Source organism: Panicum hallii, chromosome 7 (genome assembly GCF_002211085.1).
Source record: "Panicum hallii strain FIL2 chromosome 7, PHallii_v3.1, whole genome shotgun sequence".
Taxonomy (NCBI): domain Eukaryota; kingdom Viridiplantae; phylum Streptophyta; class Magnoliopsida; order Poales; family Poaceae; genus Panicum; species Panicum hallii.
The window spans coordinates 37,187,621-37,211,483 of NC_038048.1; the positions used below are offsets into that span (position 1 = coordinate 37,187,621).

Below are 23,863 nucleotides of genomic sequence, written 5' to 3' on the forward strand. Positions count from 1 at the left end.
AGATACGACACTAAGGATTTCTAAACATTTGGTGAATAGAACAAACTAACTAATTCAAGAATAGATTAATTAGCTTTTTCCAAGTGCCTTATTACATTTACAAACAAAAGAAAGTTATAAGAGTATCTCTAGTGGTCTTTCTTTCCTTAATAAACTGTCAATATCAGGGGAAAGTTATGCTCCAGCAGTTTCCCAATATCTCTCCCTTTCCCCAATAATTCTTGGGTTGTTCCAGTATTTTACCCCAACTCCCCTCAAAAATGGAGAATTTTGGCTCTTTCTAATTATATTGGAATGAGATTATTGGTGAATTGTAAAATTATTTCCCTCAATAACTAATAAAATTGCTATTGAGATGTTCCAATAATATATTATTGGAAGATATTTATTGGAGGACCGCCGGAGATGCTCTAACCACCAATAACCTATTGACGTTTTGACATGAAAAACTTTTAGCTTATCTTGAATTTGATACCAACGATCTCCATAGTAAAAGACTACCCTCAATCTCAATTATCTTTACCGGTGGATCTCACCATCCACTAAATTTCAATATCTAATTATTGGTTATCACTGTATGTAGAATTGCAGAGCAGAGACGTCCAAACTCATCAAAGTTGCAGGGTTCACCACTAATCATCTCATCTCGTTCTCACGAAACAAAAAGACCGTTAGATTCACGCACAACCTGCCCACGAGCAAATCGCTTCCCACATCCCCCAGTAACGCAAAACTGTAAAAAAATGGCAAAACAAATCGAGTAAAAATAAAAAATTAAAAAATGCGGTCGAAAAGCGCAAAAGGCCCGCACGCACCTGCGCCTATGTGCGCAGCGCCACCAAAGGCAAAGGGAGCCTCTCCCCCTCCCGTCCCAAGCGCCGGTAAACTCCATCTCCTCCCACGCCCCAATCTCTCCCATTCCCCGAAACCCTAACCGCCACTTGGCCCCTTCCCGGAAGCGGCCGCGCCCCTCGCCATCCTAGGCTTCGGGCGGGAGTCCGCTGCGCGTGGGCTGCGGCGGAGATGGCCTCGTCGTCGGCGTCCTCGAGGCACCAGGTCACCATCACCCTCGGCCGCAGCGGTCAGGTGAGCCGTCTCTGTCGTCATTCTCCGCTAGGGATTCGCCGTCGTTCACGGTGTTGATTAGAAACGGAGCAGAGGAGGAGAGGGGGCAGAATGATCTGGTGGAGGTCTGAGTAGCTATTGGCTAAACATCGAATCTAGCGTCGGGGATGTCGGGCATTAGTTTGAGGGATGATACGCGATTTGGCGTGTCGAATTTTCCATGTATGTTGTTGGAATCGGTTGTTATCTGCCGAGGGTACAAAAGCTTGCCATGCTCAAGGGATGCTGGTGTCATCTTGTGAAGGTGGCTTGATTTGTGGGTGACCGACAACTTAATAGCTTCAGGTTTGACTATTAGGGTGTGTGAGCTGACACAAGCTATACCTGCATGGTTGTTCTAATGCTGTGGAGTTTAGCAGAGGAATCTCTGGATCTACTGCAGTTGTATTATTTGCTTGTCTCTTCAGCATGCTTGGAGAGAAATAAGAGGGGACTGGTATTATGTGTAGCACTTGAATGAGAGCAAAATATTTTGACTTGGGGAAAACTACAGAAGCTTGTGTAATGGATGTTCTCTTGCAAGCTTTGTTTAGGGCATGCCCCTTCCAGTACTGTTTATTTGTACCTGTTGGTTACATTGAAGATTACCAATCTGTTGCATGCACATTCTGTGTTCAGAATTTTTTGTGCTGTTAGTGATGAGGTATTGAGATCTAAAGTGCCCCGGATCTTTTATGCTGTTAGTATCATTCAATCCTTTTCAGTAAAGCCACTCACGCTACCTCTTCTATTATGCATGTTTATGTTTTATTTTATAGTTGTCTAGTATAATAAATTGTTTCTAAGCTATATTGGACTTGTTAAAGTATTCAAGACCAGCTTTTAAGATTTTCCATGAGTTGAAATGCTAGCTGGACCGTTGCCAATTCTCCTGTATCACCTACTTGCATTTTGCATCTTAAGAATTCCCAATTCTTGATAAATTTTGATATTAGCTTCTTGACCTTTATTTTCTTCACCACAGGTTGTCAAAAGGAGGGATATATCTGATGTTATTAATGATGATGAAGTGCCATTATCGGGGAAAAAACGATCTCTGAGGGAGAGGTTAGGAAGTAATGTGACTGATTCTGATTTTTATGGAAGCCAGCATAGAAACAAAAGGTATTCAAAGGATTCTTGGATCTGCTATTTTTATCGTTTTTAAATGCTGCAAATTTCTTAGTTTTTGCGCATCACATGACAGAGTTTGTTTCTTCATGGTACTTTGCCCCCGATTGTGTGTTATGGTGTTAGCTTCACGATGTGAAACTCTCAGTCACTCAAACTTGCCTAAATGCTTCTTATGTATTACTGTAAACTCCAGTGCATCATGTAACCTATGTATTTGGATTACCGCTATTACTATCAAATATGTTTTCCACTTTATTGATGATCATCTGAAGCAGATGTTATTAATTTACTGAATACCGTTCTCTCGGGTGTGGCATTGACTTTATTATCATCCCAAGTCCAAATTTAGCTCTTGTCCATATTTTACCAAATTAGCATACCTATAGATATGGGTATGCATTACGCTAACCAACACTGCATATTATATATCCCCCCATCCCTCGAACCCCTCCCCCCCCCCCCCCCCCCCCCCCCCCCCCGCGCGCCAAACACACACACACAGCATATATTTGTAATTTCTTTTGAAAGAGCATAGTACATGTAGTCCCGTTTATAGTCGTTTTTGTTACATTCCATCACTGCAAACTTTAGGTCACTCTATGTTCTTCTGTAACTCGTAATTGATTGCTTAGCATTGTGGTTGCTCTTTCACTTTGCAGGCAACAGACAGAAAGTGATAGCTCACATGGAGATGATGGTTCAGGTGATAATAAACCTTAACTTCTAGTATTCGTTCACTAGGATTTGAAGATGTCCAACACTACTTACGTTGTTGCATTGGCCTGCAATATATTTGAAGATCGCCAGGTTGGCAAGGATGATCTGAGACTGAAACTTATGAGGAAAGGCTTGTTACAGAGGTGCAATGGTGGCGCAGAACAGAATGGAGTGGATCTCCGGGAAAAGCTTTCCCGAAATCAGAAGAATTTGTCGAGATACGATGCAAGAGGCCATGCACCAGAATCGAGGGCTAGGTATGATATGAGAGACAAGCCCCCAGAGTTAAGGTCTAGATATTCTTCAAGGGAGGGTGTCCTAGTATCAAGGCCCTCTGCTGTTGTAAGTCGAATTCCTTCTGCAAGAAGTGTGGATGAGATGGACTCTTCAAGAAAACCTTACTCCTCATGGGCAACTGATGGTTTGAGGCACAGTTCACCTGAAAGGCTTACAAGTTTTCGGGGTGATGCGTCTCCACCAAGAGCTTATGATCAGATTAGGTCTATGCCATCCCTTAGATCTGTTGGTTCCTCAAGACCTCAGAGTTTTATTACAAGAGATGCTCATGACACATCAAGAGCTCAACCATATTCTGGCAAATCCACCATTTCTGTTGATGCAGTACAGAGAGCTAATGGAATCACTCCGTCTGGTGCAGCTATGCCTACAGCCCCAGTTGTGGTTTGTATCTCACTTCCTGTCATGGACCTGAATTTATCAATACTTCTGATGAAAGAAAGGAAATTTTAGATCCAACTTCATTGATTTATTTGCGCCCACCATTTTCAAATTGTTTCCGAAACCACATCTGCTATCTGTTCTGTAATGCTGTAGGCATTATGAAACTAACATTTAAACAAGAAATTGAAATTATGACATATCTATCTTTGCCAATAAGCTCCTTGTTGCACTTTGGCTTGGTCCTGGCGCTGGTCGAGTGGTGGTATATTTGCTCATTTGTGTGGTTATTTGTTGCTAGTATCAACAACCTTCTTTAGAATTTAGAACACCAATAACCTTCTGAAGCTAACATCATTGAAAAATGATCATTCATTGATGCTCCTGATACAGCTTATTGAAACTTGCTATATTATCAAAGAAAAAACACATTTGAAACGGATGTGATCTTTTAACTTCTGTTCAGTTTGCCCATGGTTACTTAGGAGTCTAAGTTCCTTATCAAAATTGTACTAACGAATTTTATGGAGTCACATGAATTTTATTAGTCTATGCAATCCTTTACTAATGCTTGTGCTTGTTATGACATTGCTCTATGGAATTTTGCAGAAAGAAGTTCCGCAAACGGTTACTGAATTGCTGAGTTCTCTGGGACTGGAGAAGTATCTTGTTCTCTTTCAGGCCGAGGAGGTAACCTTCGAGGCTTCGATTACTAAATTACTTGTTCAATCTATTTAAATATCTTTTTGTGGGTAATTTCATGCATTCCGTTTCAATTTTGTCCATCATGAACTTGTGCTCTCTAGAAGAGCTCTTGCATTTTCAAAAAGCTTGTTAGTTCATAGCATTTGGCAGTTTTGTTCTTAGGTCCTCATCATTATTCTTGCATTGTTATTTATTCATTGTCATGGCTTCCTGCTTTTTACCTGTTTTCCAATGGGATAGTTCATGACTTGTTACCGTTTGTTTTTTAAGTTTATACTCCATTCATTCTATGTGACTATTGTGATGCATAGGCTCAAATTTATGAGATTATTAGGATGTATAGACTTTTATGGGATTATATTCATGCGTTTGCAAAGCAATATGTTTAATAACTTATGGAGTGATTATTGTGATGATACTGCAACATTTTTTTTGGGCATACTATTTACTTGTTTGCAGGTGGATATGGCTGCATTGAGGCAAATGGGAGAGAGCGACCTCAAGGACATGGGGGTACCAATGGTAGGTTAGAGCTGTGCTGCCTTTTGGTATTTACCATGCTAACCTGCACCACATCAGCATCTCTTTGGAAAAGCAAACACTTGTTAGGATGTGGACTTGCCAAAATGTGTGCATATGTGCAATGTATGAAAACTTCAGAGTTTACAATTTTTTCCTACTCAGTACTGTTGCTATAGCGGTTAAATTGAATTAGAGACTATTAATAAAAGATTTAGCTGAAGTTCACTTAAACATGAAGTTTCTATCAAAAAGTGATTACCTTTTCTGTTAGCAAAGGAAACTGATTACCTTTTTTTTGTAGAAATGGAGCTCATGTTAAATATATTATGCTATATTACATACTTTTGTCATTCCAAGCATATACACTTGGCGTACATGGCCATAATGTAGATATAATGGCTAAAAAGTAGGCAGAAGACAAGCACCTTGTCCCTTCCCAAACAAGAGGGCTTTGTGTTGTCCCTTCCCAGTAAAAATGAGTTGTGGCACAACCTAGGCTGATGTCTCAGTTCTCGTAGGGGAAAAAGATGCAACCTCAGTTTATAGACTCACCATTTCCAACCAGTGTTCTTAAGGTGATACAGTGTCTTGTGGTGTCTTGGCCTCTTGGGTGCGCCTTGTTGCCTTGGCGGCAACTTGGCGACAAAGATTAACTAGCATCCTGATTCCAACTACTGCTGGGAAGAGTGGCTACACTGTATTCTACGAATGTTTTTTGCTGAAAATTGTTACCCATGCTTTTATTAATTGAACCTGCATAGTATCTTCCAGAATTTAAAAGGCCTCCCTGTTTACATTGAACATCTACCTAATGCATGTCAGAAATGAAATGTAGCAAAGCAGAAGTTTTCTTCCAATCACTAAAATTCTCCATTTGACTTGTCGTCTTGTCTTAGAGCCCTAAACATTGTTCCGCAAGGACCAATAATCTTCAGTTGCAACATTGTTTAATGCAAACCACTGTTTTCATGTTTTGTTATGTGTTTCTATGCTAATCTGCATTGTTTTCTTTTGTGTTTTGGTTGCAACTCTGAATCCCCCAGTTGATTGGTTTTAACCTAACCCTAAATAAATAGATCGTCAGCAATTTATTGAAAAGTCTTGTTGAATTGTTGTTATTAGTGCTTTTTTCCGAACAAATTGTTTGTACTAGTTTGTCTAGTTGGATACAGTTTTGATGGATGTTTTTTTCTCAGGGCCCGAGGAAGAAGATTCTCCTTGCAGTAGGTCCTCAGTCGAAGCAACGGCAAAGATGAGCAGCATGATCTGGGACTTGGAAACTGGAAACATTTGTTTGGCAACTGCAAATTATTGGTGTAACTAAAGAATGCCTCACTGCAGATCTTGTATATCTTTAGTGGTCGTCTTAGTTTCACCCTTTTGTTGCTGATAGATTAAGTTCGTGCTTTTGTTGACACGTGTAAAGTCTTATCTGTCAGCTGTTAGAGTAGCAGGCTTGAAACAGGCGGATAATTACCAGTCTGGAATTTGGTGGGGGGTATATTAGAACGGCCATGATCACAGTGCCATCTTTCATACATGATAGCATTGAGGATCGAATGATCCATAATCCGCTGCAGGTTCAAATCTAACGTTATGCTGTGTTCCTTGCTCGATTATTATTATTGATGGGCAATGTGTCTACTGGGACTCGCTTTATGCAGATAAACGTGCATGATTTTTTATATTTTGAAACTAGTATCTATTTATGTCAACTTGAACGCCTAAATCAGTAAATGCAGGCTGACCGGGCCCTACCGACCCGCTTGTCTGTTCCCACCAAATCGCGCTCGTGATTTGTTCACAGGGGACGCTTGTGTTATCTAACAAAATTAGGAAACGAAGAAAAAACCCACCACAACGTACTACAGCAACATCTGAAAATCAACTATGAGACATCAAAAATCAAATGATGAAACATCTCGAATCACGCCCCACAACATCAGAAATCAACGATGAAACATCTCGAATCACACCCCCGACATCAGAACTCATCCACCGCAACATTTTTTCTGTTAACGATTGCAACATCAAAAGCTCACCCTGGGTTGAGCTCGTCACCACGAAACATCGAATCTCAATAGCCGCAACATGCCAGACAAGCTACTGCAACATCGAAAATCCTCAGTACAATCCGGTTGACCTGCGAAGGAGCTCACAGCCACCATCGAAGAGCTTGCCGCTTGCGTGGCTAGCTGTGGAGGAGTTCATCGAATACGGAGGACTGTGGCGCCGCCGCCGACCTCGTGCAGGGCGGGGGTACGCCACCGGCGACCTCGCCTGAAGGATGGTCGCGCGCGGAGGTGCTGCACAACCCCCACAGCTCCCACGAGAGCTCGTTTGTGGAGTGAGAGGGAGAGAGAGATGACCGAGAGGCTAAAGGGGAAGGGGTGGAAGGATAAGGTTGCTGGCTGGGTACTACATAGTTTGTTCACTCCAGCGGCGGTTCGAACGAACGATTCATTCCAATCCAATTTCTTTTCGTCCCCGAGACCTACCCCAGATCCGCTGGCGGTCGGGGAACCCAACCGCACGCACGGCTCCCGGCTCCAGGCCCCGGCGACGGCACGATGCGGCGGCAGCCATTCTCCCGCCACGATGGCTTCTTCGCCTCACTTCAGCGGGTGGAGGACCGGCTGGCCTCCGAGCAGCATCAGGAGCAGAAGCGGGACCCGGCGCCACCGCCGCCGGCGGCATGCCAACCCGAGCCGGCGCCGTTCTCGGACACCATGACGACCGCGTCCCCGCTGCTCCTCCTCGACCCAGCACCGCCCAGCGTGGCCGCAAGCCGCGACAGCAGCGGCCCGGCGCTGGACTTCCTCACCGCCCTCACCGAACAGGACGCGCGCGTCCAGCAGGACGACGACGACGACAATGGCGGCGGCGGTGTCGAGGAGGACATTGCGCGGCTCATGGCGCTGCTAGGCCTGTCGCCACCGCCACCGGACGGCGACGGCGACGGCGGGTGCGACGCTGAAGGCGGCACGGGCGGGTGCGACTGCAGCGGCGCCGACGGGTTCCTGGCCAAGGTCGTCGGCGTGGCCGGCCCCAAGTGCGACGGGGAGAACCGGAGGCTGGACGCCTGGATCCGCCATTATTACCACCGTGGGGAAGGCGGCGGGTGCCGGGTCAGGGAGCCTGCGAGGCTGGCGCACCTGCTGCTTGCCAGGGCCTCCAGTGACGCGGCGGCGGTCGCGTCCCCGCCCACCGTGGAGGACTTCCTCGACCGCTATCCTAAATAGGGGTATATGTGTAAAATACCGATTCGGGAGTTTGCAATATACCCCTGATTAATAGTTGCGATCCGAACTAGGGGTTTATGCGTAGAATGTCAATCCTATTTTTTCAATATGCCTCCTGATTTGGATCGCGATTAATAATCGCGATCCAAAATAAGGGTCTTTTGTAAAATGGATGGATCTGATATTTTGCACTATAACCCCTAATTCGGATCGCATTCAGGGGCCTCTCGCGAATACATTCAGCGCCACGGCGGCGACGAAGAGGTGCTGCCGCCGGTCGCCGGAGACCCCATCGCCACGCCACCACCACCCATCAATCGCAGCATCGACATCAGCATCGCAAGCGTAGCTCCTTTGGCACTGCCCAACCATCGTCCGGCTCGAGCCACCGCCACCGCCTTCAACGGGTGGGGAGCCGCTCTGGCGGCGCCGCGGCGAGACCGACGCCATCGTGGACATAGGAGAAAGAGACGACCGCGAGAGATCATGGGAGGCGAGCGGAGGGACTGCCTGCGGACTGACTCTCATCATCACACTGGCGGATTGGCCTGTCCTCGATCCTCGATCTGCGACATAAACAGGCTGATCGAAGCTCCTAGTGATGGAGAAAGCTAGCTCTGCTCCGGTCGTCTCGCCTTTTGTCAATCAGCACAATGAAACACCGAGTCATGTATTCTTAGATCCAGATGATGAGGCAACATGTTCGATTGAAATTGGTGCCAGCGCTTCATCTTTTCCCCATTCAAATCAGTTGAACCATGTATTCCGAGATATTTGATATTTGGGATCCAATTCGGGAGCCTTTCAAGATTTGACACTCATATCACAATGATATGTGGGGTCAATCTGAGTCACTGGCGTATGGGTCAGGGTGTCAAATCTTGAAAGGCTCATGAAATTTCTCATGTATTCTCACCTTTTGCGTCCCGCTTGATCTGTTTAAAATTGTCCGCATCGCAATTCCAGTTTGATCAGGTCAGTCTATGTACGCGAAGATGCAAGGCAGTCCGCAGCTTCTTGATTTGCAGTTTTAGCTGTTTCGACGAACACGGCCCAGTAATTAGCAAATCTAGTTTCAACGAAGAAGAGCATTGCAAAACCACACGAAGATGTTCTGCTTCTGCATCATGATTTCGTTGGTGCACGCAGGGCTGCAGGCATCCAGGAATATTGTGCAACTCCAAACTTTATTGTATGCGACATATTGTGCAACAGCTCGCCCATCAACATTCAACAAAGCATAGCAAACATAATGATATTATATGGCACTAACAAAACCACAAGACGGTGGAACAATGTTCTTTTTACTGGAGCAATACGATAAACTAGTAGTTGGAGCAGCAGCAGGCCGGTTGACATTTGGAGGAACAGCGAAGCTCACAGCTTCGAGATGAGACTGCCGTTCTGGATGGCCTTGGGCGACTCGGCTTTCTTGAAATCGGCATCCCAACGAGCTGGGAGGTCCGTTGGTTCACTGCCAGTGACAGAAATGCTGACAGGCTCAAAAGCCGATGCCATGAGCATGAGGCCGATGCGCTCTACCGGCATGACCGGGCGGTCTTCCAGCCTTGGGATGCTGAACACGTACCTGCAGATGCAGAACACAGTTTATAAGATTTTGCAACATTTAAGCTGCATGAACGGTTCCAGTTTCAGAGTAACGTCGTTCAAGATGATGGTCTGTCATGAAGGAAGTACCAAGGAACAATGTTGCTTTCCTCCAGAGGCCTATCCTCCTGAACCCATGTAGCCAAACCCTCGTGGATTCCAGGATTCTGGCTGGGAAACTCCCCTCCAGGGAACATTTTGTCGCTCGGGCAGAGCCAACGGCAGGCATATTGGGTGACCCAGAGATTGTGCTTCAAGAAGACAAGAACCCAGCTCTCCTCGGAAATTTCGCCTTGGGCAGAGTGCCAGAGCCAACGTCAGGCAGTTTGAACCAGGAAGGAGCCTGTAACCAGTTGGCTGCCCAGTGCAGTTCACAGTTCCTGTGTTCCTTCCCTGATCACAATGCAAACAAGTGCCAAACGAAATGAACAGCGTGATAGCACAAGTTCAATGCGGTTATATATGTGCTCTAGGCTGTATTTGTGAATTGTGATGACATCTTCAGACTTCAGTCACTAAAGTGATTCCATACTGAAGCTATGCATGTTCTAGGAATAAAACAGGTTTTAACACACTTGTTTTTTAGACTGAAGCAACTTTCGTTTAATTAGTTTCGTAATACTAGCAGATACAAGGTCATTCCGCAGCCTCGCCCTCGCTCTCCCAGTTTGCCGGCTGTGACCAGCTTCCCACGCCGCCACGCTGGAGGGGGGTTCACCGGTGCCTGGGATCTACTGCAGATTCTTAATTCTACTGCTGTCCTCCGCCGTCGCGGCCGAGGATCTCGTACAAGCTGGTCCTGCCCAGGCGACAAGCTCGCGGTCGCGTCCTCGGAACTGCACGCTAGTTCTTAGCGTAGGAGTCCTGCACTCCGCCGCGCGCCTTCAAGATATTGGAGCTCAACTGTGGACCAAAATCGAAGCCACGGACGGGCAGCAGATGCCCCGATCCGTCCACCGGCCACCGCCGTCGTGCCCTGGTGCCCCTTCGCCTACTCGTCGTCCTGGTTACTTGGTTAGCTAGTGGACGCGTCCAAAGGCTACAGGCATTGGAACGGAGCACGACCGTCGGAAGGCCGCACCTACCGGCTGCCATGGCAGCTCCTTTCTTCTGCTTCCTATCCAATCCCCTCCGGCACGACGGAATCGGAGGACAGCCCCATCCATATCGTTCTGCAGGAGGACCGGCAATGTCCCCGTACGTCGGAGCCGGTGAATCAGCACGCTTCCGGTGTCCAAAGCTTTGGCGGAAGAACCGGCGAACCTCCTTTCATTTGGACCGTAGAGCGAAAATCTGGCCCTAGGATTCGATTCACGGAGGTGGATGGGTTGGATCTTGAGCTTGCGCTGCACGGAGGCCGCGGGTGGCGGCGGATTGCCGGACGCCGGGAGCAGGGGAGAACGACCTGCGCATTACCAAAGAAGAGGGCTGATTTTGTAAATTTTAGAGGGACACTTTGCAATATACACCCTAATTTGGATCACGGTTAATAGTCGCGATCCAAAATAGGGGTATATCTGTAAACGGTCGATCCGGATTTTTACAATATACCTCCTAATTTAGATGGAATCATTTTGTAGACTACATAACCGTTATTTTGCATTATAACCCCAATTCCGCACTTCAGATCGCGGTATGGCCGTTTCGCGAACAGAGACGGCGCCACGACGACGAATCGACGATGAAGCCCCGCTGCTGCCAGAGACCCCATCGCCACGCCACCACCCCTCATCAATCGCGACATCGGCGTCGGCATCAAGCGTAGCTCCTTCCGGCACCGCCCAACTGTTGTCCCGGCCGAGCCATCGCCACCGCCACCGCCTTCAAAGGGTAGGGACTGGGGGAACCGCTCTGACGGCGAGTCTGACGCCACCGTGGACACAGGAGAAGGAGACGACGGCAAGAAGCCATGGGAGGCGAGCAGCGAGCCGCCTTCCTGCGGACTGCTCTCATCATCATAATGGCGGAATGGCCTGTCCTCCATCCTCAACCTGCGACATGAACAGCCTAACTGAAGCTCCGAGTAAAGGAGAAAGCTACTCTGCTCTGATCCTCTCGCCACCTGTCAATGCAGACCAAGAACCAGCTCTATGAAACACCCAGTCATACATTCATGGATCCAGGCGTCGAGGCAACATGTTTCATTGAAATCGGTCCCAGCGCTTCGCCTTTTTTCCATTCAATCTGTTGGTGCAGGGCGGTCCAGTGCTTCTTGACTTGCAGTCTCCGTTGCTTCGATGAACACACGGTAGGTAGTAATTAGTAAATCCAGTTTCAACAAGAAAGAGCATAGCGAAAGCACACGAAGATGTTCTGCTTCTGCAGCATGATTTCACTGGCAGGACTGCAGGCAGCCAGGGATATTATGCGAGTCTGAACTTTATTGTAAGCGAGCAATGCAGCAGTTCAACAGTTCGCCGATCAACATTCAACAAGCATAGCAAACGAAACGATATTACAGGGCACCAACAAAACACAAGGCAGTGGGAAACAGTTCTCCTTTTCTTGGAGCAACACGACGCGGTGGAAGAGGAAGAAGGACGAGGAGGAAGAACGTAATTGGGACCCCGAGAAGCTAGAAGACGACCCTAACGCCTTTGAAAGCTAGGTTGTTCAGAAAGAGGTGGGATGACATCTATCTGAAAGACTATGGTAGCTTCGATGAGAACAGTGAGTTGACTTGCCACGCTAATTACTTTGGTTCTTGTCGCTTTAGTTCGGCACTTGTTGTAACTCGAATCATTTCATACTTCATAATATAATATCTAGTCTACATTGATGCCCCTTCAATCTCAAGTGATGTACATGTGGCAGGATCAAAACTAGATCAATGAACAAGAATAGCCTAGTCTATATTGTTATGCTTAGTGCTTACTACTGCTACTGTCGGCTATTGGGCTCAAATATCCCAACTCATGGGCCGTACGTTTTTCTTTTCTTCCGTGATAGGCCCATTCGGCCCGTTTCCTTCCATTTTACCTCCTGCCCGTGCTCGCTGGCACCCGACGCCGCTCCCCTCCCTCTGTCCTCTCTGCCCCTCTTCGTCAGCGCACAGCAGGCCGTTCGTTCCCTTCCAAATTTCCAATCACCATTGCCCTCGTCGCGATCAATCCAGTGCTCGCGCACGTGGTCAGCGATCAATCCAGGCCACGCCACGAAGGTGGATTCGGCGATGGGCAACACGAAGGAAGGCCACGCACGCCGCGAAGGTGGGTTCGGCGATGGGGAACTCGAAGGAGGAAAAGTTACGGAAGCAGTTGAAGAGGTATGAGGAGTATAGGAGGAAGATGGATGAGGAAGAGCTTCATCGGGATCCAGAGGAGCTAACAGACCCTTACGCCTATCAAGCAAGGTTGTTTGAAGAAAGGTGGAACGTGCTCTATCTGAATCGCTATGGTCGCTTCGAAGACAACAGTGAGTGACTCGTTAATTACTCTCGTTCTCGACCTACATGTTAATTACTATCCTTACTCATTCGGAATCTCCTACAACTCGATGCAGCATCTATCCCTTGCAAGCGGTATACAGTTAATCCTGCGCCATATGGTGGTCGTAAGAGCGATACTCTGCAGGTGTTTTCTGTCAAGGTCGCAGAACTAACAGGAGGTTTACAGTGGCCGCTCGATGTGTTTGGTATGGTTGCGCTACGTGACTTATTAGATCACAACCGCAATATTATCTTCAAGCGCGAAAGGGGTAACTGCCAAACCCTCACCACCATGCTTTTTTTCCTGCGCTGCACCTTTTATCTCAGTTATTGTTACCATGGAAGCACGCATGGAGTTTCTTCAATGAATAATCTCAGTTTTGTCATCTAATTCTTCTATCAACTGTCTTTATTTAGATTTAAAATAGTGCAGAATGATGGCTGATGCAATGTTATTCTTTGTAGAAATCACCATGACTCCCGTGTGGTGGAATTGCCATGCCTATTACTTGCATAATAATCATGCACACAACTCTAACGAACAATTGAGAAGGAGCAAATGAGGTGTGCATATCATAAAATTCACTCATGTGGTTTGATCATAGAGATAGATGGACATCTCGTAGCATAGCACAAAGCAGGCTCAACTATAATCACTAATTCAAATCAGCACACGCTTATGAGACTAGTAATTGTTGATTTGAGACATTGCTTGAACTTGCTACTTCTCACACTTACGAGATTCATGCTATAGGGGGTACATGACTGGCGTCAGGTATAGGAGCCCTTTGGAAGATTGCATGTGATTTGCAATTTGTTCCTGACTCTGTCACCATATGAATTCTAAGCTTTTTTGCATGTGCCCCGCAATGAATTGACAGCACTGTACTTGATAGTTTCGTGTCAATTTCCTTTGCATTTTAGCTAGAGAAATGTTTCAATGTTGTTTGCAAAGTTGGGAAATCAGATATTCTAAATAAACATGGTTTAACATGTTTTGGTGATACGCGCACTAAAAAGTTCCATTTCCTTTTGTTATTCGCTGATGAGTTAAGCTAGCATTTGTCTCCTATCATATGTGCTATGCACCTTGCATCATTTATGCTATGAACTTTGTTTTCACTATGCCGTTTCAGTGTCCTGTTGCTATGTGTGCCTCGTATTTCACTTAAGTTTACTTACTTTTCTAATGATGTTGCATGCAGAATCCATATTTAGTACTGACAGGTCCCGTGCGTGGTGTTGTGTTCGCTGGTCCTGTGGTCTTTGGGGTTCTGTTGTATGTGAGGGGGGCGCCACTGAGTCCGGTGACAAAGAATTAAGCCTGCTAGCTGCTAGTCTCACCATGTTCTCTAATTGCCCACTGACTTCGCTTCTGATTACGAAGTCTTACACTAGCAGGCTAGCACGCTGGACTTCAAGCTCGGCCATATCGTTTACTCTACGGAAGCTACAAGCAGTGTGCAAGTCATTTCTGGGCCAGGGCCAGATAGTTTCCATGGTCGTTTCGCGGCCGTTGCTGACATCGACGAGGAATTCGTGCTGCTCGATTCTGAAGATGAGAATGTTCCTATCTGTGGCGGTGAGATCAAGCTTTCACGGTGCGTTTTTTCTGTTGTGTCTTTCGAAAAGCTGAGAATTTCTGTCAAGGCTCAGCAGGGCGGCAGAGTTTTCCGGGGTGGAGTGGATTTCACACCTCAGGGCATGGGGGCAAAACTCTCGGACACGATATCGGCTTCTGCAAGATGGAATTCACCGTCGATTGGTCCCTTTTCTCTTACAGTGCGACTTAGCTAGCTGTGCTGTACTGCTGCTAGTTTACTGTTTAGTTGCTGCAAGTACTGGTGCTGCATTTGCGAGGTGAGGTGGTATACTGGTATTTTAATGATGGTTAGGAATGCGGTTATGCCGCTATTATTCTGAATCGGTAATCTCTGAACTAGTAATACCTGATGATGGCACAGCGACATCTTTGCCTATGGAAGGCGCCGGATCTGATGTCGTTTGCCATCTCTCCTGTGTTGCTTCCTGTTTATCAGGATGGACCTGGTGGTTAGCTCGCCCCATGCGAGTGGCCCTCCTGTGTTCCGTTTCGGGCTAATCATCACGCAACGGCTCGGGCTACCCGCTAACCGCAGCAGCAGCTAGGACTAGTTGACAGATCGCAGTGTGGATGCAGGGCCTGTTTGAATGCTTTCTGTCCCAGCCAAGCTGATTGCCATTTGCCAGCGTCATTTCCTCCGACCCGGATGCAGATACAGTCGCGTGCCCTTCAGGGCCCAGCATTGAAGCGCAGTGAAACGCTTTGCCCGGCAGGGACCGGCCGGACTCGCCTGTCCACGGCGGTCGGCAGCGATCGTGGTAGAGCGACCGGCCGGCCAGGTTGGCCGACTTTAAGAGGGGCGTCCCATGGTGTCTGTCGTCCATGGAGGGAGAGGCGTCGTCCAGAAACCGCTCACGAGCACGGCGGTAGCAGCCAATGGAACAGCGCCGCCTCTCAGTTCCATGTGCCGACAGCCGACTCCCCATCTGCTGCTACCAGCAGCTCAACTTCGACATGGCGGTGCGGCCATGGCCATCCCTTCGCTGAACTTACTGAAGGCCGTTTGTTTCTGCTTGGACCTTCAGCGTGGCTTGAGATGCTGCTCAGCTATGACGGACACGTTGATTTCCTGACCTGGGACCTTGTCAACGAGGAGTTACTGTTAACCGGCTGGAGAATTGTGTTAATCGACGTGGACGTCTCTCCAGCCTTTGGCAGATCGATCATGGACGACGGCAGAAAGGATGCAACGAGACAACGATGCACGGGAAATTGCCATCAGCGACAACGAGATGATGCACTGAAAACACCTACGGTGCAGCACCAACAAACGAAGAACATCACCGCTGGATTGGGAAATTTCTACAATCGCAAGCCGCTCTCAAAATGACACCCAATCTGTACTGCACTCAAAACTCAAAATGACACCCAATCTCTATGAAATTCGGAATTAGCTTTGCCTTTAGTTCATCACCCTGTTAAGAACTCGAACGCTCCACAGTGTTCATCACAATTCGAACGCCCCACAATGTTCATCACAACTTTCATGTTCAGGGAACAGCTCCTCCTTCCCCGATCGAATCCTATCCTATCGAATTCGAACCCACCGACGGAATGCGCAACAAGTCCGCTAGCTCTCAGTCGAGCGCGTCGCAGCGGCGCCTGACGACGCCCTGGCGCCCGGTCTTGACGCCGACGGCGCCGAGCCTCTGCATCGCGGCGGCGAAGTCCTCGAAGAAGGCGGTGCGGTTGCCGGCGTACCGCTCCGCGAACACCCGGGTGGGCGGGTACTCCCACAGCGCGGCGTCGGAGGCGAGCAGCCCCAGCCCGCGGGGCAGGTTCTTGTAGTAGGCCTCGTCGAAGTCCCGGGGCGTCACGATGTCGTTGAAGATGGAGACCGTGGGGTCGCTCCGGTACCCCGCGCAGGAGCGCTGCAGCGCGCGCGCGAACTCCGGGCTCAGCCGCGGGTCGTGCCCGCCGGCGCCGCGGTAGCCGTAGATGCGGTGCGCGAACTCGCCGCAGTGGGAGAAGCCCACGGTGTGGGCGCCGGCCAGCGCCACCATCTCCCGGGGCGTGAGGCCCTTGCCCGCGAAAAGCCGCACCATGGCGCGCGCCGACATGTTGGTGCGGGGCAGGTTCCCCTCGACGTCGCGGGCGTCGGAGCGGCGGGCGTCGCGCCGGCCGAGCGCGACGGGGAACCGCGGCCCGCCCAGGATGCCCACGAGGTCCCGCGCCGCGAGGGCCAGGATGTCGGCGCAGGAGACCACGCCGGGGCAGGCGGCCTCGAGCGCCGCCTTGGCGCGGTCCACGGCGTCGAAGGCGTCCCCCGGGAGGGAGAGGTTGATCTCCGCGGCGCGCTCCGGGGACGCGTCGGAGGAGAGCGGCGAGACGAGCACCGAGGCGTCGCAGCCGTTGACGAAGCAGTCGTGGAAGAAGAGCCGCAGCGTGCCCGCCGCCGTGGACGGGTTCGCGCGCTGCTTGGCCGCGATGACGTCCGACACGATCCGCTCCACGCGCGGGCAGCTCTGGCGGTAGTAGTTGGGCGACAGCCTCGGGGCCGCCGACGCCGACGCCGCGCAGGCGGCGGCGGCAAGGAACGCGAGGGACAGCAGGAGGCGGCGCCGGAGCGGCGCGCCCATGGCGGAAAGATAAGGGAGATAGAGAGAGTAACGGCGGCGGCGGTGAGAGATGACGGTGCTCTTGGCTCGATTCAGAGAGAGAGAGAGAGAGAGCGGTGGATGGGAAAAGGTGGTAGAGAGAGAAGGAGAGGAGAGTGTGAGGTGGAAGGAGAGAGAGTGAGGGGTTGGGGTGTAGTGGCGAGCGAATTGATGGCGGGGTTTAAGGGGGGAGGGGAGTGCGGTGCGGAGGCGGAACGCGGTGGTGGTTTGCAAGCTCGAGGCGGGCGGAGCAGGACGACGGGGCGGACGGATGTCTTGGGTTTTCACCTTTGTTTTCTCCAGCGGCGGTAGATACTGTCCTACTAGATTACTAGATAATGCTGGTTGGCACTGTGATCCACGTTAAAAAATCCGGGGCGGGACCGCGCCTGATCTGAGCATCAGATCGTCCCCAAAGACGACGCAAAGCGCAGGGCCTGACACGTCTACACGCTCTCCTACTGCCTTGGCAAGTTTACCTGAATTTTACCCGGCGAGTATTTCCGGCATCAGCATCAGCGCAACGGCATCGACAGGGTAGCATCAGTAGCGGACTTTTTCTGTAGTGCACTAGTGCAGAACCGAATTCCCCTGTCGTGCCAATCGTCGTGAGGACCAGCAGGGGACCGGGGCCGTGGCAGCAATAAAGCGGCGCGGCTCCAAGGCACCAACCGTGTCCCGTGGCCACACGTCGCGCTACATCTTTTTGCCCGGGCGCCATAGGCATCCGAGCCGCGGGCCCGCGGCAGCCGGTCGCACCGCGCACGGGAGGGAGGCGCCCTGTGCGCACGCACATGCCCCCAGCGGAAAGCACGCCAACTGAAAGCGAGGACCATGACCATGGCTTGGAGGTTTATCTCGGGAGCTCCCGTCCAAAGCGGCCATCTCTGCGTGCGAGTTTTTGTCTGCGTGTCAGTCAGCGAGCACTCGGTCCCTTCGCCGTTACGACACCAAGGCAGCTAGGCTGTTGTTACGATACCTTGTAGTGTCAGTGTGTCGCACCAGGCGAGGAGGAGCCGGTCCTCCGCTTGGCACCATTTCGCAGTTTGCAGCAAGAAAGAAGAGTTCAGCAGTAGCCACTAGCCCGCTATCTAGCACCGGCCGGTGCAAAATGCATGCGGGAACCAGCGGGCGGCCGCCGCGCCGCATCTTTCCGGCGAGACACGCGGCGCCGGCGGATAGTGCGCGCACTACGACGCGCGCGCTCGCTTTCGTCCACCCAGAAGCATCTCCGGCCGCAACCGTAGCGGCCCGTCCCACTCCGTTCCTGCTAGATTACAGCTGGGTTTCCAATACCGTTAGCACCTCGCCTAGTCGCCTTCCGTGGAGCCATAGCCCTGCCGCGCCAGGGATGGCAACCACGAGACGAGAAGAACTGGACAGCGACGTCGCCTGCGCTGGAGTATGGCTGCTGGTCGTGATGCCACTACCGTTATCCGCGTGGTTCTGACAATGCGCGGACGAGGGGCCGCCGGCCGGGGGGCGCATCGGTCGCGGTCCTTGCGCAGCTGGGGGGCGCCTCACGCCGCCAGCAGGTGATAGATACACGCACAGCTCGCGACGACGACGAGCCGGCGGTGCATGGCACGCACATCCACAGGCAGGATAGGCCTACGCTACGCATTGCGGTACGCGACGGGACGGTGAAGTTGGCAGGGGACCAGCGGAAGCTGACGGAACCCCGTGCGTACGCACATCACGCGCGGCTGGCAGAGTCAGCACACAAAGCGCCTGTTTAGATCAAAGGAATCTTACTAATTTGAAGTACTAAATGAATTCTATTTACAAAACTTTTTGCATAGATGGGTTGTAAATCACGAGACGAATCTAATAATGCTAATTAATCCATGATTAAGCAATAATTAGCGGATGGTTACTGTAGCATCACTGTTGCAAAAACATGGATTAAGTAGGCTCATTAGATTCGTCTCGCGATTTACAAGCCATCCATGCAAAAAGTTTTGTAAATAGATTTTATTTAGTACTTCAAATTAGTAAGATTTCTTTGACATCTTTGCGTTTACAGGTTTTTTGCATTTTTGCAAAATGATCTAAACAGGCCCAAAGCTAACGAGCGGCAGGTTCAGGGAAAAAAAATTAACGAGCGATTTCTGGGCTCGTGTTTCTGGACTGGGCTGGGGTGTGCCGAAGCGACGCGGCCGAACGGCAAAAGGAAAAACTAACGGGCCATGGCACGGACACCGAAGACGCGGGTCCAAACTGCGCCCGTGGGCGGATCAGACCTCCTGGTCCTCACGGGCGCGCACGGGGACGAGGAGAGGTGAAGGGCCGTTCCGCGTCGTCGTTTGAGCGGCCCGACGCGGGCAGTTCGCCCGCTGCTGGACCGTTTGGGAGAGCGGCAGCGGGCTTGTGGGCTGATGACATCCGGCTTGAACTCGGCCTTGGAGCCCAAAAAGTCGGACACGTGTGGGCTTTTGGAGTTCAGGATCTACCTCCCTCCCGTCCCGCGCCGTGTGCCCGTACGTGTCCACGTGTGACACCGGCAGCTCGAATGCCCCATGCCAACGACCAAATAAACGGAACCTCTGCGTGCAAACGCAGTGATGAGCCACTGCTTGTTTTACACGCATGGTAGGTGGCGCTGCACCTGGCACCTGCTGTACGTACCCAGGCGTGCCAGGCCAGCCTGATCTCCACGAGTGTCCCGTGGCCCGTGGACACGCCGATATGCGCGGCTCGAGCAAGGCGACGGAGGTTGCTGCGCCGCTACAGTGACGGTAGAGCGGACGGAGCCGGCACCTCGGCGCATGCCTTTTACTGGAGTTGGTCACCATGATTTTTCCGCACCTACGTGCATGTTCCTTGTCTCTGAAAAGAAAAGACACGGCGGAGCTTCTCGTAATCTCACTTGACAGCTTGGCGTATGCGTCTGCAGCAGTTGGTCACTATTTTTTTTTCTTTGAAAAAATCAGTTGGTCACTACTCCAGTAATAAACTATCGTCATCGTTCTGGACTTCTGGTAACCCTGCTGTGCTGCTGCTGCGCTACAGGACGGTGGAGTTCACGAGCATGCAGCAGCAGCCAACAGGGTTTTACTGCTGGGACAACTGGGATTTTACTCCCTCAAGGAGCCCAAACAGCTAGTAATTCACACCAACAGTGCTAACACAGCAGTTCTGCAAGGACCAGTTCAGGTATTGAGTGTATTGTATGGACTAGAAAAAAGCCTGCACGTTGTAAAATGTTACAGACGCAATCTTATCAAGTATGAAAATTATAATCCGCGCGAGGACACTGTCTTTGGCATTGCAGAACTAGGTATTTGCAGAACAATAAAGAGAAGTAAGACAGGTAAACTACCACACAAAATATAAAAATGGTGCATGGAACCAACCCAGATGGATTTTACAGCTAGAGAAACGCCTCGCACTCTGTTTTCTTTTTTACACAGGAACGCAGAGTCACAACCAGACAACCCATCAACATCAGAAAGAACCCAACAAAGAAACAACGGAACACACGGACTACATCTAAACAGTACAAAACACGGTGCCAGATTGCCAGCAGTGCGCCGGCGGCAACCTCTCTCTGGCTGCTCTCGGCCGGGGAACACCGAACACGCCGCACCGGCCGGCCATCCCCCAGCCGCCGGCCGTGCGCCGCCTCTCACGGGCACTTGTTGGTCCTGTTGCCGTGCGTGGTCCAGTCCGTGTAGCACTTGCCGCAGGTCTCCTGGTTGCCGGCCGTGCCCGCCGGCACGCAGCGGCAGACGCTGCAGCACTTGAGGCACGCCCGGGCGCACCGGTTCTTGTGCGATTGCGCGCCGCACCGCACGTCGCAGGCGCCCCCGCAGTCTGTGACCATAGAAATGTTACAGGAGTGAAGCGACGCCAAGAACAAACAAGCAGCGTGAACGCAGAGAGGACTGTGCGCCAGCGGCGCGTGCGTACCTTTGGCGGGGTCGACGATCTGGTGCGGCGGAGGCCCGACGGGAGGCGCCGGCGGGTAGCCGCCGCCCGGAGCAGCCTGGCCAAGATACGCCCGGAGAGCTCAGAGCAAAACCAGCGAGGGGAGCAAGAATGCATGCTTGAGCTGAATCCATTTGGTTACCTTGCTGTTGCTGTTGCTGAGCAGGAGGAGAGTCGCCACCAAGGCGACGGCCACCGCGAGCTTGCTGGGCGCCATCGACGCCGGCCGGAGCCTGGACTAGAGCTTTCTTGAGAGCTGTGGAGAGGCTTCCAGTTCCAGCCTGTTGCTTCTTGGCGGCTTGGCGGGGCTGGTCAGTAGTGATGGTTAAGTAGACGCGGAGTGGAGGTGGGACTGTGGGAGTGTAGTGTGCTGGCATGCCGCTGCTGTGGAGGTGATGATGCCGTGACGGGGCGCGTCAGGGTGTGTGACCACTGTCCACTGACCACGGTCGCGGGTCAATGCGCCAGGTTGGCGCCGGGGTAGGGCGCAGGTAAATGGGCTTTGTCCGGCGACGCCTCATCCAATCGCCTTGACACGTAGTACCGGCGTCAGTTGATACAGCGGAGTAAATGGGCTTTGTCCCCATCACGGGGCGCCACACCCTTGCTCAGCAACATGAAATTTGCAGAGATTTTAAAGAAAGACGGCTCAAAATCGTCTCGTATATATCCAAAAAAAAATCCACCAAGGAAAGCACATGGCATTGCTTGCTCGGGGTCGTGACTCGGGAACCATTTTTCTCCCGATGGTCTTGAGACGAGCGGCCGCTTCTTCAATCCGGTGCGGCGCCTCCCTGCCTCTGTACGATGCTGTAACTGTAGTCGACGAAAATGATCTTAAATGCCACTGCACCCGCAGTACGGTTGGACCTGTGCGCCGCGCTGGGGCCTTTTGCACACGCACGGTGGCGCGGTGCACGGCACGGCGTCAGGCTAGGCAAGGCCGTGCGTGACCCGTGAGGGTGGGGGTGGGTAGGCTTTGCGCTGCGACGCTGAGCTGCAGTCCACCACCGAGGGCGTGCGCTGCACTCGGCGCTGCCCCGGCCCGCTGTCGTGTGGCCTGTGGGCGAGCGAGCCGCCCGGTGCCTGCTCTGCCAACGAGCTCCCCACGCGTCGCTAGGCTTTGTCGGATCAGGTTCAGGGTCAGGTCCACAGCAGGCTCGAGCGGGAACAGCTAGAGCTAGCTGCTCATGCGGTCGTGCCAAAGAACCGGTCCCGGTGGCCCGTGGAAAGAGGGAATCTTTAGGGGCCGGAGACGGGCCCAGTGTCAGGCGCCCCTGTCGTCGTTTGCGCTGTAACGGGCCATCCAGAGAGAGATGGGCCGGGAATGCTCATTTTTCGTCTGCCTCTGACCTTGTATTATGATGGGCCAACATTGTCATCCTGGGTCCAAGTCTAACCCAACCAGAAATTGTTCGGCATCTCCAGCAATTTCTGTCCCCTTTTCAGCCTTTTCTATCCCCGGTTACCATTTGTTCCTCATGTTGAATATCCTCATTGGATACAATCATTTGATTCTAATATTTCATATTTTATTTGTTTTTACAATAATGTATTCCTGATTATCAACATTTTATTCATCATATATAATTATTTATTCATATAATCACTTTTTATTGTTTGTTCTATACAACCAAATATTCATGATATTTAATATTTGGTTCATAATATACTACTCCCTCCGTCCCTAAAAGAATACAACTCTCGCTTCTCGATGAGTCAAATAATTTTAAAGTTGACCAAATTTATACAAAATAGTATTAACATTTAGATTACAGAATATGTATCATTAGATTAATCATGTAATATATTTTCATACGAAATCTATTTGAAGATATAAATGTTAGTGAATTTTTATATAAATTTGATCAAACTTAAAATTATTTGACTTCTTGGGAAGCGAGAGTTGCATTAGGAAGTATTATTTTATGCAACATGTTTATTTATTTATTCATAGGAAACAATCATTTATTTCTGATGTTCAAGCATTTGTTCTTAAGAAATAGTATCTAAACACACATGTGGTGTTGCTTTGAAGACCTTGCCCTAAGAAATATAACGGTGCAGTCAAACTTTAATTTAGATGCAGAATTTAGGATCTATGATTTAGTTTTAATTTTGAATTTGCAAGCATTATCAACCTTGTCTTTTATTACATGCATGTACCAATAGAGATGGCATCGGGCACGCGTTCGCTGGCTATTGTTTGCCCATACACGTGCCTGTCAGGATAAAATACACCCGCTAAGAAACCCATATCCGCTACTGGGTACAGATTATGTCCCAAATCCGTACCCGCACGGGTGGCGGGTACCCGCCGGCTACCCGTGCCCGCCAATCTGTTAAGTACTCAACCACTCAGATATATCAGCCAATAGACACATACATAAAACGGAGGCAATAATACATGATAAACATCATCAACCATAAGACTGATAGAGTGTTTCACAAATCATAACACCATTGATCACATCAGACATCACAAGTTTATAGCTAGATTAATATCCAGTTACTGTCCACCATCCCTAGCATGGCACCACTAGTTCACTACTACATTAGATATCAAAGTTTCAAAATAAAGTTGTAGGACCATAAT

The 23,863-nt window shown here is 50.2% G+C and overlaps 5 protein-coding genes and 1 pseudogene across 8 annotated transcripts; 3 read left to right on the top strand and 3 right to left on the bottom strand.

The window, feature by feature from the left end:
- Positions 1–825: 825 nt before the first annotated feature.
- On the top strand, positions 826–6,430 carry LOC112899923 (protein bicaudal C homolog 1). Of its 2 annotated transcripts, none has more exons than XM_025968582.1 (7): positions 826–1,086; positions 2,090–2,229; positions 2,898–2,941; positions 3,038–3,636; positions 4,243–4,323; positions 4,798–4,864; positions 6,057–6,430. In XM_025968582.1, exons 1-7 carry the CDS (start codon positions 1,024–1,026, stop codon positions 6,182–6,184), a joined length of 1,122 nt encoding a protein of 373 aa, XP_025824367.1. In that variant the 5' UTR covers positions 826–1,023; the 3' UTR covers positions 6,185–6,430. The 2 variants fall into 2 exon arrangements, with proteins under 2 accessions (XP_025824367.1, XP_025824368.1); XM_025968583.1 differs by having other exon boundaries at positions 4,798–4,860; positions 6,057–6,398.
- Positions 6,431–6,569: 139 nt separating this feature from the next.
- On the top strand, positions 6,570–9,029 carry LOC112899924. The gene is made up of 2 exons (XM_025968584.1): positions 6,570–8,104; positions 8,323–9,029. The coding sequence occupies exon 1, from the start codon at positions 7,431–7,433 to the stop codon at positions 8,100–8,102; it is 672 nt and encodes a 223-aa protein (XP_025824369.1). The 5' UTR covers positions 6,570–7,430; the 3' UTR covers positions 8,103–8,104; positions 8,323–9,029.
- Positions 9,030–9,479: 450 nt separating this feature from the next.
- On the bottom strand, positions 9,480–12,802 carry LOC112900733 (annotated as a pseudogene).
- Positions 12,744–15,022, top strand: LOC112901223. Of its 3 annotated transcripts, none has more exons than XM_025970082.1 (4): positions 12,744–13,124; positions 13,212–13,406; positions 14,343–14,719; positions 14,794–15,022. In XM_025970082.1, the coding sequence occupies exons 1-4, from the start codon at positions 12,932–12,934 to the stop codon at positions 14,932–14,934; spliced, it is 906 nt and encodes a 301-aa protein (XP_025825867.1). In that variant the 5' UTR covers positions 12,744–12,931; the 3' UTR covers positions 14,935–15,022. The 3 variants fall into 3 exon arrangements, with proteins under 3 accessions (XP_025825867.1, XP_025825868.1, XP_025825869.1); XM_025970083.1 differs by having other exon boundaries at positions 14,797–15,022; XM_025970084.1 differs by having other exon boundaries at positions 14,343–14,444; positions 14,539–15,022.
- A 1,159-nt stretch (positions 15,023–16,181) lies between these two features.
- On the bottom strand, positions 16,182–17,615 carry LOC112900095 (peroxidase 31-like). Its single transcript, XM_025968830.1, has one exon. It carries the CDS (start codon positions 17,317–17,319, stop codon positions 16,318–16,320), a length of 1,002 nt encoding a protein of 333 aa, XP_025824615.1. The 5' UTR covers positions 17,320–17,615; the 3' UTR covers positions 16,182–16,317.
- A 3,043-nt stretch (positions 17,616–20,658) lies between these two features.
- Positions 20,659–21,589, bottom strand: LOC112901354 (snakin-2-like). Its single transcript, XM_025970250.1, has 3 exons — positions 21,410–21,589; positions 21,250–21,325; positions 20,659–21,153 (listed from the first exon to the last, which is right to left on the bottom strand). The coding sequence occupies exons 1-3, from the start codon at positions 21,482–21,484 to the stop codon at positions 20,966–20,968; spliced, it is 339 nt and encodes a 112-aa protein (XP_025826035.1). The 5' UTR covers positions 21,485–21,589; the 3' UTR covers positions 20,659–20,965.
- Positions 21,590–23,863: the final 2,274 nt, after the last annotated feature.

Coding starts and splice junctions, on each gene's coding strand:
- LOC112899923 (XM_025968582.1), top strand. CDS start 1,024: ATGGCCTCGTCGTCGGCGTCCTCGAGGCACCAGGTCACCATCACCCTC. Junction 3,637..4,242: donor TGCCTACAGCCCCAGTTGTG/GTTTGTATCTCA, acceptor GGAATTTTGCAG/AAAGAAGTTCCGCAAACGGT. Junction 4,324..4,797: donor TTCTCTTTCAGGCCGAGGAG/GTAACCTTCGAG, acceptor ACTTGTTTGCAG/GTGGATATGGCTGCATTGAG.
- LOC112900095 (XM_025968830.1), bottom strand. CDS start 17,319: ATGGGCGCGCCGCTCCGGCGCCGCCTCCTGCTGTCCCTCGCGTTCCTT.
- LOC112899924 (XM_025968584.1), top strand. CDS start 7,431: ATGCGGCGGCAGCCATTCTCCCGCCACGATGGCTTCTTCGCCTCACTT.
- LOC112901223 (XM_025970082.1), top strand. CDS start 12,932: ATGGGGAACTCGAAGGAGGAAAAGTTACGGAAGCAGTTGAAGAGGTAT. Junction 13,125..13,211: donor TGGTCGCTTCGAAGACAACA/GTGAGTGACTCG, acceptor AACTCGATGCAG/CATCTATCCCTTGCAAGCGG. Junction 14,720..14,793: donor GAATGTTCCTATCTGTGGCG/GTGAGATCAAGC, acceptor GTCAAGGCTCAG/CAGGGCGGCAGAGTTTTCCG.
- LOC112901354 (XM_025970250.1), bottom strand. CDS start 21,484: ATGGCGCCCAGCAAGCTCGCGGTGGCCGTCGCCTTGGTGGCGACTCTC. Junction 21,326..21,409: donor TCAGCAACAGCAACAGCAAG/GTAACCAAATGG, acceptor TATCTTGGCCAG/GCTGCTCCGGGCGGCGGCTA. Junction 21,154..21,249: donor GATCGTCGACCCCGCCAAAG/GTACGCACGCGC, acceptor CTATGGTCACAG/ACTGCGGGGGCGCCTGCGAC.